Source organism: Hypomesus transpacificus, chromosome 4, assembly GCF_021917145.1.
Source record: "Hypomesus transpacificus isolate Combined female chromosome 4, fHypTra1, whole genome shotgun sequence".
Taxonomy (NCBI): Eukaryota; Metazoa; Chordata; class Actinopteri; order Osmeriformes; family Osmeridae; genus Hypomesus; species Hypomesus transpacificus.
In genome coordinates this window covers 10527711-10543019 of record NC_061063.1, presented here as the reverse complement: position 1 = coordinate 10543019, position 15309 = coordinate 10527711, and the positions used below count along the sequence as shown (strand labels likewise).

At 41.5% G+C, this 15309-nt stretch overlaps 3 protein-coding genes across 5 annotated transcripts; all 3 read right to left on the bottom strand.

Annotated features, from left to right (window-relative positions):
* Positions 1 to 715: 715 nt before the first annotated feature.
* On the bottom strand, positions 716 to 4952 carry si:ch73-196l6.5 (riboflavin transporter 2). Its single transcript, XM_047019589.1, has 4 exons — positions 4903 to 4952; positions 2555 to 3608; positions 2295 to 2418; positions 716 to 2159 (listed from the first exon to the last, which is right to left on the bottom strand). Exons 2-4 carry the CDS (start codon positions 3571 to 3573, stop codon positions 1950 to 1952), a joined length of 1353 nt encoding a protein of 450 aa, XP_046875545.1. The 5' UTR covers positions 3574 to 3608; positions 4903 to 4952; the 3' UTR covers positions 716 to 1949.
* Positions 4953 to 5822: 870 nt separating this feature from the next.
* Positions 5823 to 9414, bottom strand: slc52a2 (solute carrier family 52 member 2). Its single transcript, XM_047019252.1, has 4 exons — positions 9171 to 9414; positions 8103 to 8967; positions 7822 to 7945; positions 5823 to 7684 (listed from the first exon to the last, which is right to left on the bottom strand). The coding sequence occupies exons 1-4, from the start codon at positions 9298 to 9300 to the stop codon at positions 7475 to 7477; spliced, it is 1329 nt and encodes a 442-aa protein (XP_046875208.1). The 5' UTR covers positions 9301 to 9414; the 3' UTR covers positions 5823 to 7474.
* A 454-nt stretch (positions 9415 to 9868) lies between these two features.
* On the bottom strand, positions 9869 to 15285 carry LOC124466730. 3 transcript variants are annotated; one of them, XM_047018533.1, is made up of 7 exons: positions 15174 to 15285; positions 14529 to 14698; positions 14187 to 14367; positions 13939 to 14063; positions 13680 to 13747; positions 12841 to 12959; positions 9869 to 12665 (listed from the first exon to the last, which is right to left on the bottom strand). In XM_047018533.1, the coding sequence occupies exons 1-7, from the start codon at positions 15283 to 15285 to the stop codon at positions 10096 to 10098; spliced, it is 3345 nt and encodes a 1114-aa protein (XP_046874489.1). In that variant the 3' UTR covers positions 9869 to 10095. The 3 variants fall into 3 exon arrangements, with proteins under 3 accessions (XP_046874489.1, XP_046874488.1, XP_046874491.1); XM_047018532.1 differs by having other exon boundaries at positions 14529 to 14737; positions 15174 to 15234; XM_047018535.1 differs by having other exon boundaries at positions 14529 to 14737; positions 14948 to 15210.
* Positions 15286 to 15309: the final 24 nt, after the last annotated feature.

Here is a 15309-nt window from a genome sequence, read left to right as displayed (position 1 = left end):
TACAGATACTCATGTGTAAAAAGACTCTAGTAAAAGTTAAAGTACTGACTACACTTTTTCACTCAAGTTAAAGTCACATCATATTAATACATCAATACAAAAAGACACTAGACACGCAGTGCATTCACCAGGAATCCTTTTTGAAGCCCACATTTTAGAACGTCTCTCATATGTGGCCATGGCTGACCAGGAATGTCTTTATTCTCAGACATGTCGACATCAGTAACTCTATCTACAACATTGTAACAACTGTGTAATAACAATCTAGTAACAGTGTAACAACAGTGTAATAACATCATAATAACAGTACAATAACAACATAAGACCAGGCTATAAACAGTGTAATAACATTATAATATTGTTAAAATAGTGAAACAACAGTGTAAGCACAGTGTAAGTAAAAAGTACAGTAGTACTTCAGTAGATTTTTCTGGTATCAGTTCTTCACTATTTATTTTTCTGACAGCTGTTGTTTACTTTCACTCCTTGTGAAATATAGTATCTGTAGTGTATTTTTGTATTAATGTATTAATATGATGTGAATTTAACTTGAGTGAAAAAGTTGAGTCAGTAACAAAGTATTTGTACTTGGTTACCCTTGATGCTTTAGGATGTTTGACAGTTTGTCAAAGCTTTCTGAGTTTGTATTGTTTCCAGTTACCTTAGTAATGATGGACACGTGTGACATATACATGGTGTGTTTATCCAAACAAACCGTACTACATGGCAGTTGGTGTGGTTGGACACCCTATCAGTGTCATGTTTTTTATGTTAGAAAGTAGACAATGAAACACTGATATAAACAAATTGTGAGTTATTTATATATAACAGGTTTTCTGGTGTGCAGGCCTCCTTTAAAATGATTTAGCTAAATGAGAAACCTCCCATGAATTAAAGTTAATAATATAAATTACACAAATTATAGCTTGAGCTCTACTGAACTTTAAAGATGGCCTATTTAATGCATCCCACTTGAACTTGTAAGGACAAGCTTTAACTTCTGTTTGGTCCCCTTCTCAACTTGATTAGAAGTAATCCTTTTAACTGAAGGTCATTTATAGCCCAGAGTGATTGAAGGACCAATCACTGTTCGTTTTACAGGAGCAGGATGAAATCACCCCGCAGTTAGTCTGACCCTCCCAGTCACGTCCCAACACCCTCTTCAGCAGCTGTTATTTTGGATGAATGATCAGTTGGGATCATAAAGGTCATCTCAGTTTTTTCTTCAAAAAGTAATTGTCCTTTTTGACAGCTGGTTCAAATGTATTCAGCTTCACCAAATTTAACATGAGGATGGAATCAGAAGGAATTGTTGATGTCATTGTGTATACTGACATCTAGTGGTTGTGTATGATTGCAGGAGATCGTTTTCTGTACTTTATTAAAAAATTTACACGTTAGAATGTTAAGTAACTGAAACTGAGATTGATTGCATCCAAATAACAGCTTGTGTTGTTCCCTCGGGTATATTTTTACACACTTAAATTACATGCAAATGTAATAAAAACTCATTCTGATATCAAAACATTTTCATTAGGATAAGTTCTGGTATTAAAACCTGCAGTAGTCATAAACAATGATTAGCTCACTTCTCATGATGGTAACATGACTAAACAATATCAAGCCAAACAACTGAAAAATTATTACTGCAATGACAATGTACAGATGTTTGTGTCTGTGTTTAATGAGAATGAAGAGCCCATGATCGCAAATGTTTATAATTCTACTGTTCAAAACAGCTTCATGTTAATCATCAAAAAATAAGAATGTCAGTTGAGAACAAATAGTGATTAGTCTCTTGTCCTTTTCATCAAACCTTGATAACGTGGTTGTCACTGTTGTCACGTGCTAATCTTTCCCTCCAAGTCTATTGAGTCTCCAGTGAAACTTTGAAAGTGATTCACTTGGGTATCAATAGAATAAAAAAATAACATTAAATTGAACTTTAATCAAGGGCAGTTTATATTACAAGGGTCTCCAGATGCAAAGAAATCATACACGCTGACCAATGGGAACATGACGATGGCCCCTATGAACGATCCCAGCTGCACTACTGCTCCACACCACACAAGGGCGCTGTGACCTTCGTCTCGCAGGATCACTGCAATGATCACCTTCACATACGACAAACTGAGTATAAAGATGGTCCAGGCACCAACCTGAGAAAGTAAAAATGTGTTAAATCGTTCTAATGTATTGTCCCCTCTGTTGTTACACTGTTATTACACTGTTGTTATGTTGTTATTACACTTACTATGTTGTTATTACACTGTTGTTATGTAGGTACCACTCACCATGAGGCTGGCTCCCAGGGGTCCGTCCAGCAGCACAGGGCAGGGGCTCAGCACAGCCATGGCCAGGATGTAACCTCCAACCCCACTGCCCAGGGCGTTGAGGACACCCATCAGCAACAGAGATCTGGACTGACGCAATCATTGGATTAATAAAAGGTGTTAAATATTGATTGATTGCTAGATTGCTGGAAAAGACTGAATGTACATGTGTGGTAAGGTAAACAAAATGATAAAGGCATGTGTTTAATATCCTTACTGACCTTAAGGGGAAGAACATAGCAAGGAAACAGGCCAGAGGGTTGGCCATAGCAGCCATACTGGCCGACAGGTGGTAGGCACTGTTCCCGTAGGGCAGGCAGGAGTAGGACTGCACGGAGGGCAGCACTACGTTAGTCAGGGCATTGACCCAGGCCAGGAGGATGAAGATGTACACCACCTGCATCCAGCTGTACAGCCCGGTACCAAAGCTGCTCTTTGGCTTCAAACTGGGGTTGATCATGGGCTTCTGCTCAGTCCGGCTGGTCTGGCCGATCGCTGGGTCTCTCCTCTCCACCCCCCCAGGCCTGGAGTAGCGGGGGTTGGATCGCTCTCGGGTCACAGCAGGGTGATAGTTCAGCAGGAGGAAGGCCACAAGGCACACCACCATCATGGCGCTCAGGAAGCCAAAGAAGACCTCCGTTGAGAAGTGTGAAGGCTGATACTGCGCCTGGAGTGTGTGAAGCTGGATGCCAGCCTTGAGGGAGCCGGTGAGGGTCTGGTTGAAGGTCTGTGTGCTGTTGACACAGTGGAGCACTCCGACCCCCTGGACCAGAGCCACCAGGGCGGGGAGCAACCCGCTCATGCCTTCCCCCACATAGTAGGTGGTGAGGTACTGAGAGGGGAAGCGCATCATGAAGGGCAGGAAGGTGACGGAGGAGGTGCAGTCCACCAGGGACAGGAAGAAGGTGAGGAGCAGGAGGGCCAGGCTGCGAGGGACACCGCCCACCACCGTCACCTCGGCCCAGAAGAACACCAGCAGGAAGCTGGCCACCGCACCCAGCCCCAAGATCAGGTAGATGACCAGGGTCTCGCTGAGCACGCCGGGGCGGAAGCGGTGCATGAGGGTGACGAACAGCGGCCCCACGTTGGCCAGCTGGATGATGACGGACAGGTAGGAGGGCAGGTACCAGCCCTCGGGGATCTGAGGGACCAGGAGGGGGAGCTCCACCCACAACCCGTTGATGGACACCCAGGAGCCCATGCCGAACAGGCATGCCAGAACGTGGGTGACAAGAACCATGCTGGACCAGGACAGGGACACCAGTACAGACGTGTCTACAACCACACAGTATTAGATCATCACATTAGATAAAATGTCATTATGTCGTCTAAACATCGCAATTCAATCAAATCAGCCCACGACTGTGTTGAGAACAGACAACCACTTCAGTGACATGGCAGGCGGATATTAATGTCTGACCATGGATGGATGTGTATGAAAGTAGGTGACTTATTTCTGAGTGTAGGTTAATCTTTGCTCTGTGTTCCTGGTGCCAGACGTTCAGTAATCTAAATAAAGCACCATAATAATATATTACTTAAAATGAAACTGAATGCAGTCAAAGTGCCAAATTTTTCAATTAACACTTTTTCTGCTGTGTAAATGTGCCCAATCACCAATGCTGTGCTGTGCAGATTGTGATTCAGTAATGTATTTTTATTTCTATAGTTTAGTTTTTTGTTTGTTTGTTTCCTGGTATAAATAAAATACAGAACTTTGAATTAATAAATCAAAACTTGTTTACAAGTGTGGGTTGTCTGACAATCCAAGTAGGTAAAAATAAAAAACCAAGGAGGTAGGACTATGACATCATATCCTGCATAGCTGACTGATTCAAAGACTCTAATCAGTTAGAGCTGTCTCCTTAACCATCCCATACACTCACCACATAAAAACATATGCCTAAATATGACAAAGTGTTCCTAATCCCAGTTCCTGTACACACTGTAAATAGAACAGGGCAGAAATAGCCAGTTGGACTGGCAGGAGACACAATTACAGTTCAGAGTAAATTATTATTTCAATTAACTATTATCTTACTTTAGTGTTTACAATGATGAAACACAAAAGAAGCACAATCACTTATTGGTTACTTAGAATTGCAAAACTAGTCTTTAAACATCTAAGAACTGTTTATTGACAGGGACTGTGAACACAAAAGAGCCTTTGATCAAATTCTTCTCTATAACAATACAAGGAAGTTGATGCACACCCTGAAGCTACACGATCAAAGGGACCGCATGCTAAGGCATCAGCTAGCATTGAAACAGATGTTCTACTTTAACATAAACGTAAACCTATACATTTTCAACAATTATGAAAGACAGTTTTAGATTCTCCTGGTTTAACACCCTTATTAAATATGATTTGTTGATATGAATATTAAAGTTTCACAGTACTTAACACACATACACTTTTCAATATAAAGCAACCTATACAAAAAAATATTTAATTTAAAATCATCCTTGCATTACACAATTTTGGTACAGGGGAGTACGATATTATTATTATTTTCTGGAAAGTTACTCATAAAAATAAGTTAAAATGCATCCCTGCTGAGGTACTCACATTAGGTCCAGCGGGGCTGCAGAGAAGCCAAAGTCCTGTGTCTTAACTGCTGTGCAGATCCAGAGAGCAGGGGATTATAGCCTTAGTGGCTGGCTGGGTGGGTGGGTGGGTGTGTGTGTTAACCAACCATAATACATGTGATTTCGACAAAAGTTCATTTTTTTCCTTAATATGCAGTGTTTGACGTCCATGTGTCACAGACCAGCATCACATGAGATGATTTACAGGCACGATCACCACAGTCTAGTTTGATGTTAAACATCTTGTGGGTCAACAACACATTCTTGAAACTTACTATGGCCTTAACAAACAGGAATGTTTGTTAAGGAGATCACATGCACTAAGCCTGGAGGTCACAACTATCCAAAATGTTGGTTTTCAAAATAAAGTATGATTTAATTCACTTATGTAATAAAGAATGTTTGTTACATTTAAAGAAGCAAAGGAACGTCTACTTTTGTTGCTGTGACTTACAAGACAATGGGGTGGAAGCCTTGCTCATAACAAGGTTACTGTGATTTATCAAGTCAATCACAGGAACAGCAATGACACCTGTGTTTGACATCAAGCCTCATGTCAACCCAACAAGTAACAATGCTGAGAACCTCCATTTGTTTGAAAACTTCCTTCAATTCAGGAGATTACCAATTGCTCTACCACATGTGACCTTCAGGTCAACTATTTTTTTTCTACAAAATAATCAAATAATCTCAAAATGAAAGCATGGTTTTGTAAATTGTGGCATGACTACCAGGTTGAAGTGTTCCAAATGGTTGTCCTTCCTGCAGTGAAACCAGCAATCTGTTTCATTAACTTCCTGTCCTTCTGCATATACACCATCATGGTATTCAAACCATCACTATGAACCTATATGTACACAAAATTACATATTTTATTAAATAAAAAGAATATTTCCAGCATATTTTATTTGCTTTACCAAGCTACTAAAATAACATTAAATGTCAACATTCACAAGGTTTGGGTGGCCCTGGACAAAGGTAAGTCACAATAAAAAGGCAGTTGAACCTGTAAAATACAAACTTAAAAATGACACTTGCAATACAGTCATTGTTAACATTTATTACAGATTAAGAGTTATATGCAAAAACTGACCAATGCAGAAGTTTGGACAACCTTTCGGACACTTCTTGATTTCTCATTAAGAAAGGTTATCATAGGCAAAAAAACAGCCCTCGTTAGATCCCAAATGTGTCAGTAGAGCTTGTAATACACCCAAACAAACAACAGTGTTGTCCTACAATGTGCAGAAAGGATCATGTTTAACTTTGAACCATGTACTGGCCAGGCCAACTTCTGTTCACTGAAAGATTCACTTTCCTGCCATAGAAGCTCAGGCTGTCTTCATACAACTTCACCGTGAAGAAAGACCATATAAAAATACAAAACACAATCCAACATAACATTTCAGACTTCTAAAATGTACCAACTGAAAGTCGGCACATGACTTTGGCTGAGCAGCAGGGATGCACATTCATGTGTTTGCTGAAGAAAACTGTACACATTTAAATCCTGTGCAGCTCTATGAAAGTACATATAAAGAGTCAGTTATGAATTGCATACAAAATGTTCTAAGATCAAAGCAGATGAGATTGATTACATTCCAATTGCCACAATATGAACTATTGAGTGTACTTAACAATATATTTAACAATGTATCCATGACTACAAGAGGCGTTAGGCAAGAACATTAAGTTTTGCGAAAATTCAGCCGATTGTCACCTGATAATTCCGCATCACCACAAGCACCACGGATTCATAGCTGAATCTCATAAATTGTTACACAAAACAAATTTTAAAAATCACAGAAAAACAGTATATCAAATACTGCTTTGCTAATTCAAAAATTAATTTAGCAAAACCAACCCATTGAGTATGTCACTGAAACAAATAAACAATTTCTCTTAAAGGCATCATGAGTATATTAATGTATTAAATAGGACTGTCACAAAACCTACTTCTTTCAACCTACAGTAGCCTCCCTCCAAAACGTGCATCCCATCTTTAACTGTCACCAGCAGTGCTGAATCTAAATAACATTAAAGAAACATAACAGACAAAGAAACAAAGCGAATCTTGCATGTCATATGACTAAGCAGTTACTTATGCTTTAGCATGGTGGAATGATGTAAACAAGGCAGTGTTTGGTTATATTATTGGTACAAGTATATAAGTAGCACTGTTCAAGTGTGGTCATTCCCCTGTCTAAACATGAATGATTTTCACTTCTTAGGCCTGAAGAACACTGAGGACATTGTGATGGATGCAGTCCTTGAGTTGTAAGATATCACATGATACTGAGTTGCAAAATAAAACACAACAGCTGCTCCATAAGCCATTGTAAACGTAATCAGAAGGACTGTAATACATTACAACAATAACAAAAGCTTCATCACAAAGCTTCATCAGCCATTCACTCAGTGCTCCCACTTAACAGGAATGCTTTAGCTGTTTCTGAATGTTCCCAGTCCCACCACCTCCTGGCCTGGACCTGCTCAGGACAGCAGCCACCCTCTGGCTTCCTACCACAGCTCGCCTCCTCAACCCCTGTGTGCTAACTGCAGTTGTCCACACAGTCCTGAGAGCGGGCGAACACGTGGTACACGCTGACCAGGGGGAACATGGAGAGCGCTCCAACCAGAGAGCCAGCCTGGATGAAGACACCGCACCACAGCAGGGCGGCGTGGCCGGCCTCGTGGAGCAGAGTTCCGATCACCACCTTCAGGTAGGAGAACAGCCCCGTGAACACGATCCAGGACAGGACCTGGGAACCACAGACGCACACATAAATACTGGAGCAATTCATGAAAGGCTACAAAATATATTAATAAAAAGGCCACCAAATCTGTAAATGAATGGTGTGACTGATGTAATGAGTGAGGGATGTTTGATGACACTCACCACCAAGGCCACTCCAGACACACTCCCCAGGAGAGGAGGGCAGGGGCTGAGGGCAGCGAGGGCCATGAGGTATGCTGCAAACACCCCTGCTCCCAGAGACATGATCCCTAGACCCACAGACGACCTGACAAACACACAAACAACCTAATTTTTGTGATCTCCTGGTTTCACTAAACATTATTCTTTTTTTTTCTTTTTTTTTCATTAAAACCTATGAATTTTGGATTTTAATAAGATGGTTTTTTTCAAGTGTTCTTTCTTTAAATTCTCAATTTTCTCACCTGAGTAGAACAAACATAGCGATGAAGCAGGCCAGAGGGTTGGCGATGTTGCCCAGCACGACAGAGAGATGAAAGGTCATTGTGCCATAGGGCAAACAGGAGAAGGTTTGGACAGAAGGCAGGACTCCATTCGTCAAAGCGTTTGAGATCCCCAGCAACACTAACAAATAAATGTTTTGTGATGTCCAAAAGTTCTGGACTGGTGTCCGTTTCTCCACCTCCACTTGGTCCTCCGACACCGGGGTGCCTCCGTTCTGCAGCGGGTGCGTCTCGTCCCCATCGGCCTTCGCAGATGTTGCAGGTGAGTCGCGTTCCGGGGTGTCTCGAGGCGCGGCAGGCTCCGTCGTCTCTCTACGTGTCAGAGCCCAGAACGAAAGGGCCGAGATGCACAACATAATCGACAGAAACCAAAAAAAAATATGCGCTGGGAAGTTTTCCTCCAGATACACCGGCGTCACAGTCCCGTTTTCTGTTTTGCACTCTACCTTTCCAACACCCTGTCCCAAAGCTACGACACATGGAAACAGGGCGCTAAGTCCCTGGCCGACAAAGAAAGTTCGAATGTACTGTGGAGGGTAGCGGAACATGAAGGGCAAAAAGGTGACATTGGACGTACAGCAAACCAGTGATAAAACAAACGTGAGGAGTAGGAATGGTATCGATTTTAAGTCCCCGTTTACAGAGACAGACTTGTACCAGAAAATGGCCAGGAATGCAGATGCTACCACTGCTAGAACTTGAATGAAATGTATGACCAGTCGCTCATTCAATCGTCCAGGGGCACAGTGGTGTATTATTGTCACCACAATCGGTCCAAGATTCCCAAATGCTATTAGCACGGAGAGATGCGCTGGAAGGTTCCAACCTACAGTATGAAACATTGCGTAAATTAGTCTACCATTGTTAGCTAGTCTAGCTAATCCGTAGACTGTGCATGTAGCTAATTAAAATAACATGTCATTGTTGTCTTTGTGTAGCCTACAATCAAATGAAAGACATTCAACATAGTAAGTTAGTTGACGGGATTACTGACATAAGAGGCGATAACTGTTACTCAAGTTTACTGACCTTCGGGCAGAACGTTGACTACCACCGGGAGTTCTACCCATAGACCGTTTACGGATATCCAGGAGCCGGTGCCGAAGAGTGCAACAAGGATGTGGGTCACCGCTGGGCTATTCCACAATGTACTCGCCATTTCGTCCTATTGTATGATCCGTTTGTATGAACCATATACCACGGACAGACGTATTTAGCTCCAAAACACCAGACCGTATAACTACGTTGAACAGAAAGCCACCCAGTGAATGGTAGAGTGCAGCACTCTCCGCCCCCTAACACGTAGCCAATCAAATGCTCCCTTTGTCTCGACACAATCGCGTCGTAGAAAGTAGCGTGATAGAAAATACATCAAAACAGTGACATAACATGCAATTTATAATTTTACATCGAGTCTCATCGTACAAGTGTTTACTGCTTTAAGGTTTTGTTTATATTACACAGCAAAGAGTGAAAACTTGCAAACTGAACATAGTATTTCCCTAGCCACCTCAGCCACTTAAATAATGGATGTTGTGTGGACTGGACTCACCTGGACAGGCAATCTCAGAGGACAAGAGAAGCGTTTCGACAAATCCTGCGAGGAACTTGACAGAATGAACCCCAGTACTGCTTTAAATACATAAAATAGATTGTTGTCTATGTAATAATTGTAATGATTCATATATGTATATATATTTTTATTATTAACACTTATGCTCAAACAATTGTAGCCTTTTCAGTGTGGCCTATGCCTTTTCTCCTCAGTATCTATACAGTACACAAGCCTATCCTGGGTGATGGTTTCCAGTGAGTAACAAGTCAAGTAAAGAAAAGTTCTTTAATTATCTGATCAATTATGAAATCCCATTTCTTCACAATTTACAGGTTACAGATAATCGAGATTAACGTATAAAAGTTACATTTACATTTTTTGTTAAAAGATGGACCGACTTTAGAGACCATCTGTGGTTATGGATGTCTCAACACTCTGCCTCTCATTTGAATCCCCGTAACTCTCCGCTTGGTCTGAAGCATCAGCTTGATTCACACCCTCGTCAGGCAGCACATTTTTCAGTTTGGAGATCATGTTTGAGAGGGAAAAGTTCACAAGATGCAAGCTGGGGTCTCTGCAGCCAACAACACATTTTTGATAACCGATTTGGCAACGTATTGCCTCCCGTTTCTGAAAAAGTCTTGTTCCCTCCAGTGTTGACAGTAGTCTGTCAACATCTTGTTTGGTTTTGCAAGGTCCTCCATTTTTCTCCACAGCTGCCAAGATTTGGCTTCCAACGGAACCCTCTCCAGTACTCAGGTTTTTCCTATGGGCCAGATCATTTCTTTTGGCTTTCCAGATGCCTATGACTTTGCCACGCGGTCTTTTGGTGGGAGGGGAACTCACCAAAGGGTTACCCTTCTGTATTCTTTGGGCCCCGGCATATATACTGGGAAACTCATCTTCTGAAGAACAAGGGCTGTCCTTGTCATCTTCATAACAGCTACTTGACTGCAGATTGGTGATCTTGTCCGGTCTTTTCCTTTTATATGGATAAGCATGACCGAAGGGGTACTCACCCATCAAGGTGTAGAATGTGCAGGTGGTCAGCATGGAGGAGAGCTCCATAGAGGGCTTTTGGCAATATTCACCTCCAGGCAAAAACTCTCTGAGGTTCTCTTCAGTGACAGCAGCGATCACTCTCACCATCTTCTGGAGACAACTCCGTATCAGGTCCAGGTGAACATTTTCTGAGTTGAATCCACAGAATGTGAACACCTCATCAAAGGACTTCTCTTGCAGAGGAACCTGGAGGAACACGTTAGCAATGGTCTCTGGCTCCAGAAGTGGAGAAGGATCCTTGGACCACTCCAGGAGCTTCTGGTAGAGGCAGAGAATGTACTGGCTGAAAAGGGAGTACTCTGCTTTACTCTTCAGCAGCTGCCAGTAAGGCCCAAGGATCTTCAGGTAGATGATCGCGAGTACACATACAAAGGCTTGTATGACCTCATCATTAGCATCCTCTGCAACACTCTCCAGAACGACGTTGGGGCAGTCGTCATTGTCAAGCAACAGCAGATCAGAGAAGAAAAGGGAAATTTCTCCGTGATGGTGAATGAGACCCGCTGCTGCTTCAAAGTAGTTGTTGAACCGATTTGATCGGTTGACAGCAAGTTGTGAGGGGTTGTTTTTCTCTTCACAGAAGGCGATCCAGTGTCGTCTGTAGTTCTGCTTGACAGGAGCTCGAGGGCTCAACACGTCACAGGCCATGTGGACGTATCGAGACGTGGCACTCTCAGAGAAGCTCACAAATCTCTTGAATTTTGCATTCCTGTCACGCCCTAGCTTCTCTCCTGTGGAGCGAGTTATCCTGTTTTCAAAACTCATCAGCTCTTTCTCAATTGCATCATGCAAGTCAACAAGAAAATGGGCATTGTAGTGTAGGAAATGTAAGGGAGAGATTAGCGAGTGATAATCTTTAAGCTCTGTGATTTTGTCTTCAAATTGTTTCATGGCTGTGTTTTCTTTACAAGTTAGATTATACTGGTTCTTGAGAAGATCCAGGGAAACTTGCTTCGAAGCATCAGTTTTCCCACCATAAACACTTGTTAGCTTTTGGACAGAGAGCATAGCTATGTCCAGCAGTGTTAAGGCTTCTCCTTTGCCTTCATCTGGATTCTCAACCTGGTCAAGTGAGTTTTGCACCACATGGGGTTCTTCATCACTGGAAAGATCCTCTTCCTCTTTGACTTGGACCATGGGTTGTATGTCAATGCACTCACTTTCCTCTTTAATGATTTTGACTTCTGGCTCCTTTCTCTTGTGTGTTGACAAAAGGTCTTTCTTCATGCGTTTATTCATACCAAATCTTTGACTTAAGCTATCTGCACCGTTGTCATGTGAAACAAGTTCAAAAGGACTTTGGAGGAAATCTCCCATCATGGCATTCCTCCTGTTTCTGTTAGTATTGTAGTTTCGATATTGAAGCCTGATTTCTTTCAATTTTGGCTTAAGTACTTTGTTTGCTTTCTGAACATTACCATTCCTACAGAACAGTGGATTGAAAATCCGAAGCCAAGATACCAACATTAAGGAGTCAACTTTTTCCCTGATGACAAAGTTACTTAACTCAAGAATCAACCCATTCGTAATCTCAACAGATGATGCTCTCTCAGAAAAATCCTTCATCTCCAACAGGTCTGCTCTCCCTACTCCGATACTGTCACATATTGGGCCAACAAAGTCAAAGTTAACATTTGATTCAAGGAAGGTTAATCTTGCTTCAGTGCCTAAACTCAAGGTTGTTGCAATGCCTCTTTCAATCAGAGCATGGAAATCTGCAGACTGATGCATTGGAAAAATCTTCTGAAGCCATTCTACAACTGCCGCCCAGGAGAGCTGGTTGTCTTCCCTCATTAGTCCAACTTGAATCAAAAGTCTGTTCTTGCATGGCTGCTCATCCAAGCCCAGGTCCTCCCCAGACTGAGGTCCCAAGAAATCTCCAACAAGCTTTGTAAAGCTGTCATCCCCTGAAACGCAAGATTTAAAGTACAATTAGATAATTAAAACAAACTATAAGGTGAGAAAACAAATCTTATTATCTTCAGGATTTTTTAACTTAGCCAAAAGGAAACTAAGACCTCATTCTGTTAGTTACTACATCGTTAGTTACAATCTGTGCAATACAATCTGTAAACTACTCACTCAAATCGGCCTCAATAACAACAGTATTCCCGCTCAGATGACTTTGATTGTCTTCCATTGTTGGTGTGTTACAAGATGTATAGCTTGAGAAGCAGGTTTCAAAATATGTGGATGCACATCTGCATATACAAACATAGAACACATTTCATTAGGTTATCGTATATAGCACGCAGCATTGGCTGTGGTAACTGCATAGCGATAGCCTTGCAAATGTAGCCATAAATACTTTATCTAGCGACACATGAACTATAAGTCACTTGTAGAACTATGAACACATTTCTGCTTACCGAAAATCCGTCTTATTTGTATTCTTGAAGCAACGTTAAACTACTTCATTGCTCAAGCTAAGCTACTAGCTACTTCTAGTTAGCTTGTTTCAACTTGCTTGCTTCGAAGCTCTCATTGGAATTTAACAATGAATTGGAAGATTATTCAGAAGAGGGCGGGTCATCCGAAAATCTCGACCACTCAGCGAAGCAACGTAAAGAGAGAGTAGCGTCAACGTCGTTGACGCCACTGATGCACTTTTAAAGGGCAAGTAGTTATCTGAATCAAATCAACATGCGTATTAAAGGTTGTTAGTGGATTATCCCCCACTAAATGTGTACATTTAGGGGAAATTTAACAGATAACAGGCCTGCTACTGGATAAAGTTAGCAACACATAGGCCTAACGTTCATTCTCGTTAAAACGTTAAAAAAACGTTATTGATAAGGTGTGGATTTGTGTGAGGAGTGCATTGTGACTTCTAAACAGTAAATAAAAACATAATTAATGGTTTGCGTGTTTTTTGTCTCTGTGATTCTGTAGACTATTAGGCTCTACGGTAGAGCATCTACCTGTCAATATTGTGTTGCAGCTCAGGTGATTTTGGACTGATGACATCGGGAGAGGGCTGTTGGAGGACCTAGGTGAGGTTAAAAACACAAGGTAAGTTTAAAATAGGCCAGCAATTTTGAAAAATTAGTCATACTGGGCCCAATGGGGAATCATACTAAATGCTATAAAGCATAAAACTACAGTATTGTATAAGTAATCATGCTAAACATGTATTCTAGTGTATAAGTAATCTTGTTAGTGTACATATGAGTAACTTACTGTGGGAGGAGATGGTGCTGAACAGGGGAGGAGCAGTGATGCCTCACTGGTCAAGTCCTCTATTACTTCACTTTCACCTTTCCTTCTCACTGTCTCCTCATCCCTTCTTTCCTCAATCCTTGGAACTGATGTGAGTAGAACATGTGGCACTGTTCATTTTTTTTGCATTCAAAACAATATCGTATCACTTCAAAATAGGAAACATTACTAAAATGATTGAGAGTTTGTACTTATGATATCTGTTTTACCTTTAACACTATAGCTGTGCTCATCAGCTATGGACATTCTTTTGACAGGTTTAACGGTGCATTGAGGTGCTGGAGACCTCTGTTCAAAGGGGAGATGCAGAAAGATGGTGGGAACAGCATCAGGTCTCAGCTTGGTCTTGCCCTTCCGGGTCTTGAGAAACTGGTCTTCCTCAAAATGTGCCTGCAGTGAGCGACTTGAGTTTACTTCCCACACAAACAGCTCAGTTTAGTCTACTCACATACATATTTTGTAAGCCTTTCGATGTTTTTAATAAAGCAAACATTTAAGCTCCCCAATGGTGTCTGTGAAAAAGTGCAAATGCAGCATTTGAATATGATTACCTCACATATTTTTGTGTTGTTGTAATCTTTAGTCACAGGAAGGTTGCTCCTGCTGGTTTTAGTCAACCATTTCGCCCTCCTCTCTGTGTCCTTGGGGAAACCGTACATGCGTACTCCTTGCTCTGAGCGATTGGAGCACCCCCACGCAGCACAGCAAACCATGCTGGACACTATGCAGATACAACATGGAGGAAAGGACACAGACACATCTAAAAAACAAAACATTACATTTAATTATCGGAAATTGAAAATAATCTGAATCTTGAAACATTCCTTTCCTTCCCATCCCTCTAAATATATCAATAGACAGGATGTGATTTCTCTAGCCTACTATTCAAGTTTAAGAACATGGCACAATAATTTAAACATAATTTACAAAAATAATTAAAAGCAATAGACAACAGCATCCAGCTCCTTACCAAGGTAACGTTAGGCCAGAGCCATAAAATAGAATATTAGGCTACTATTAGGCTTCACGTGGCTTGGCTGCATTATCCTAAAATATGTCAACAACAAGGCGGGTGATGCTATCTGCTCACACTAATCCTCAAATATGAGCGAATTGTACTTTTACACTGATATAGCCTACATACACATGTTGGTATGCTATGTTGTAAATTAATGCATTTATTTACTGCTAATTACCAAAAATCGCGTTCCTCGCCAGGAACTTCCTGGAACTATCTCTACGTGATTCACGTGACACTCTGCTCAAGTCAACCCGGAACTCGTGAAGTGCATTGTGGGTTGAGTGCATTGTTGACAAACCGTGGTCACTGCT

Coding starts and splice junctions, on each gene's coding strand:
- si:ch73-196l6.5 (XM_047019589.1), bottom strand. CDS start 3,573: ATGGTTCTTGTCACCCACGTTCTGGCATGCCTGTTCGGCATGGGCTCC. Junction 2,419..2,554: donor GCTATGTTCTTCCCCTTAAG/GTCAGTAAGGAT, acceptor GCGTCAGTCCAG/ATCTCTGTTGCTGATGGGTG. Junction 2,160..2,294: donor CCCTGGGAGCCAGCCTCATG/GTGAGTGGTACC, acceptor TTACTTTCTCAG/GTTGGTGCCTGGACCATCTT.
- slc52a2 (XM_047019252.1), bottom strand. CDS start 9,300: ATGGCGAGTACATTGTGGAATAGCCCAGCGGTGACCCACATCCTTGTT. Junction 7,946..8,102: donor GCTATGTTTGTTCTACTCAG/GTGAGAAAATTG, acceptor TGTGTTTGTCAG/GTCGTCTGTGGGTCTAGGGA. Junction 7,685..7,821: donor TGTCTGGAGTGGCCTTGGTG/GTGAGTGTCATC, acceptor TGTGGTTCCCAG/GTCCTGTCCTGGATCGTGTT.
- LOC124466730 (XM_047018533.1), bottom strand. CDS start 15,285: ATGCACTCAACCCACAATGCACTTCACGAGTTCCGGGTTGACTTGAGC. Junction 14,368..14,528: donor ACAACACAAAAATATGTGAG/GTAATCATATTC, acceptor CGCTCACTGCAG/GCACATTTTGAGGAAGACCA. Junction 14,064..14,186: donor GCACAGCTATAGTGTTAAAG/GTAAAACAGATA, acceptor TACTCACATCAG/TTCCAAGGATTGAGGAAAGA.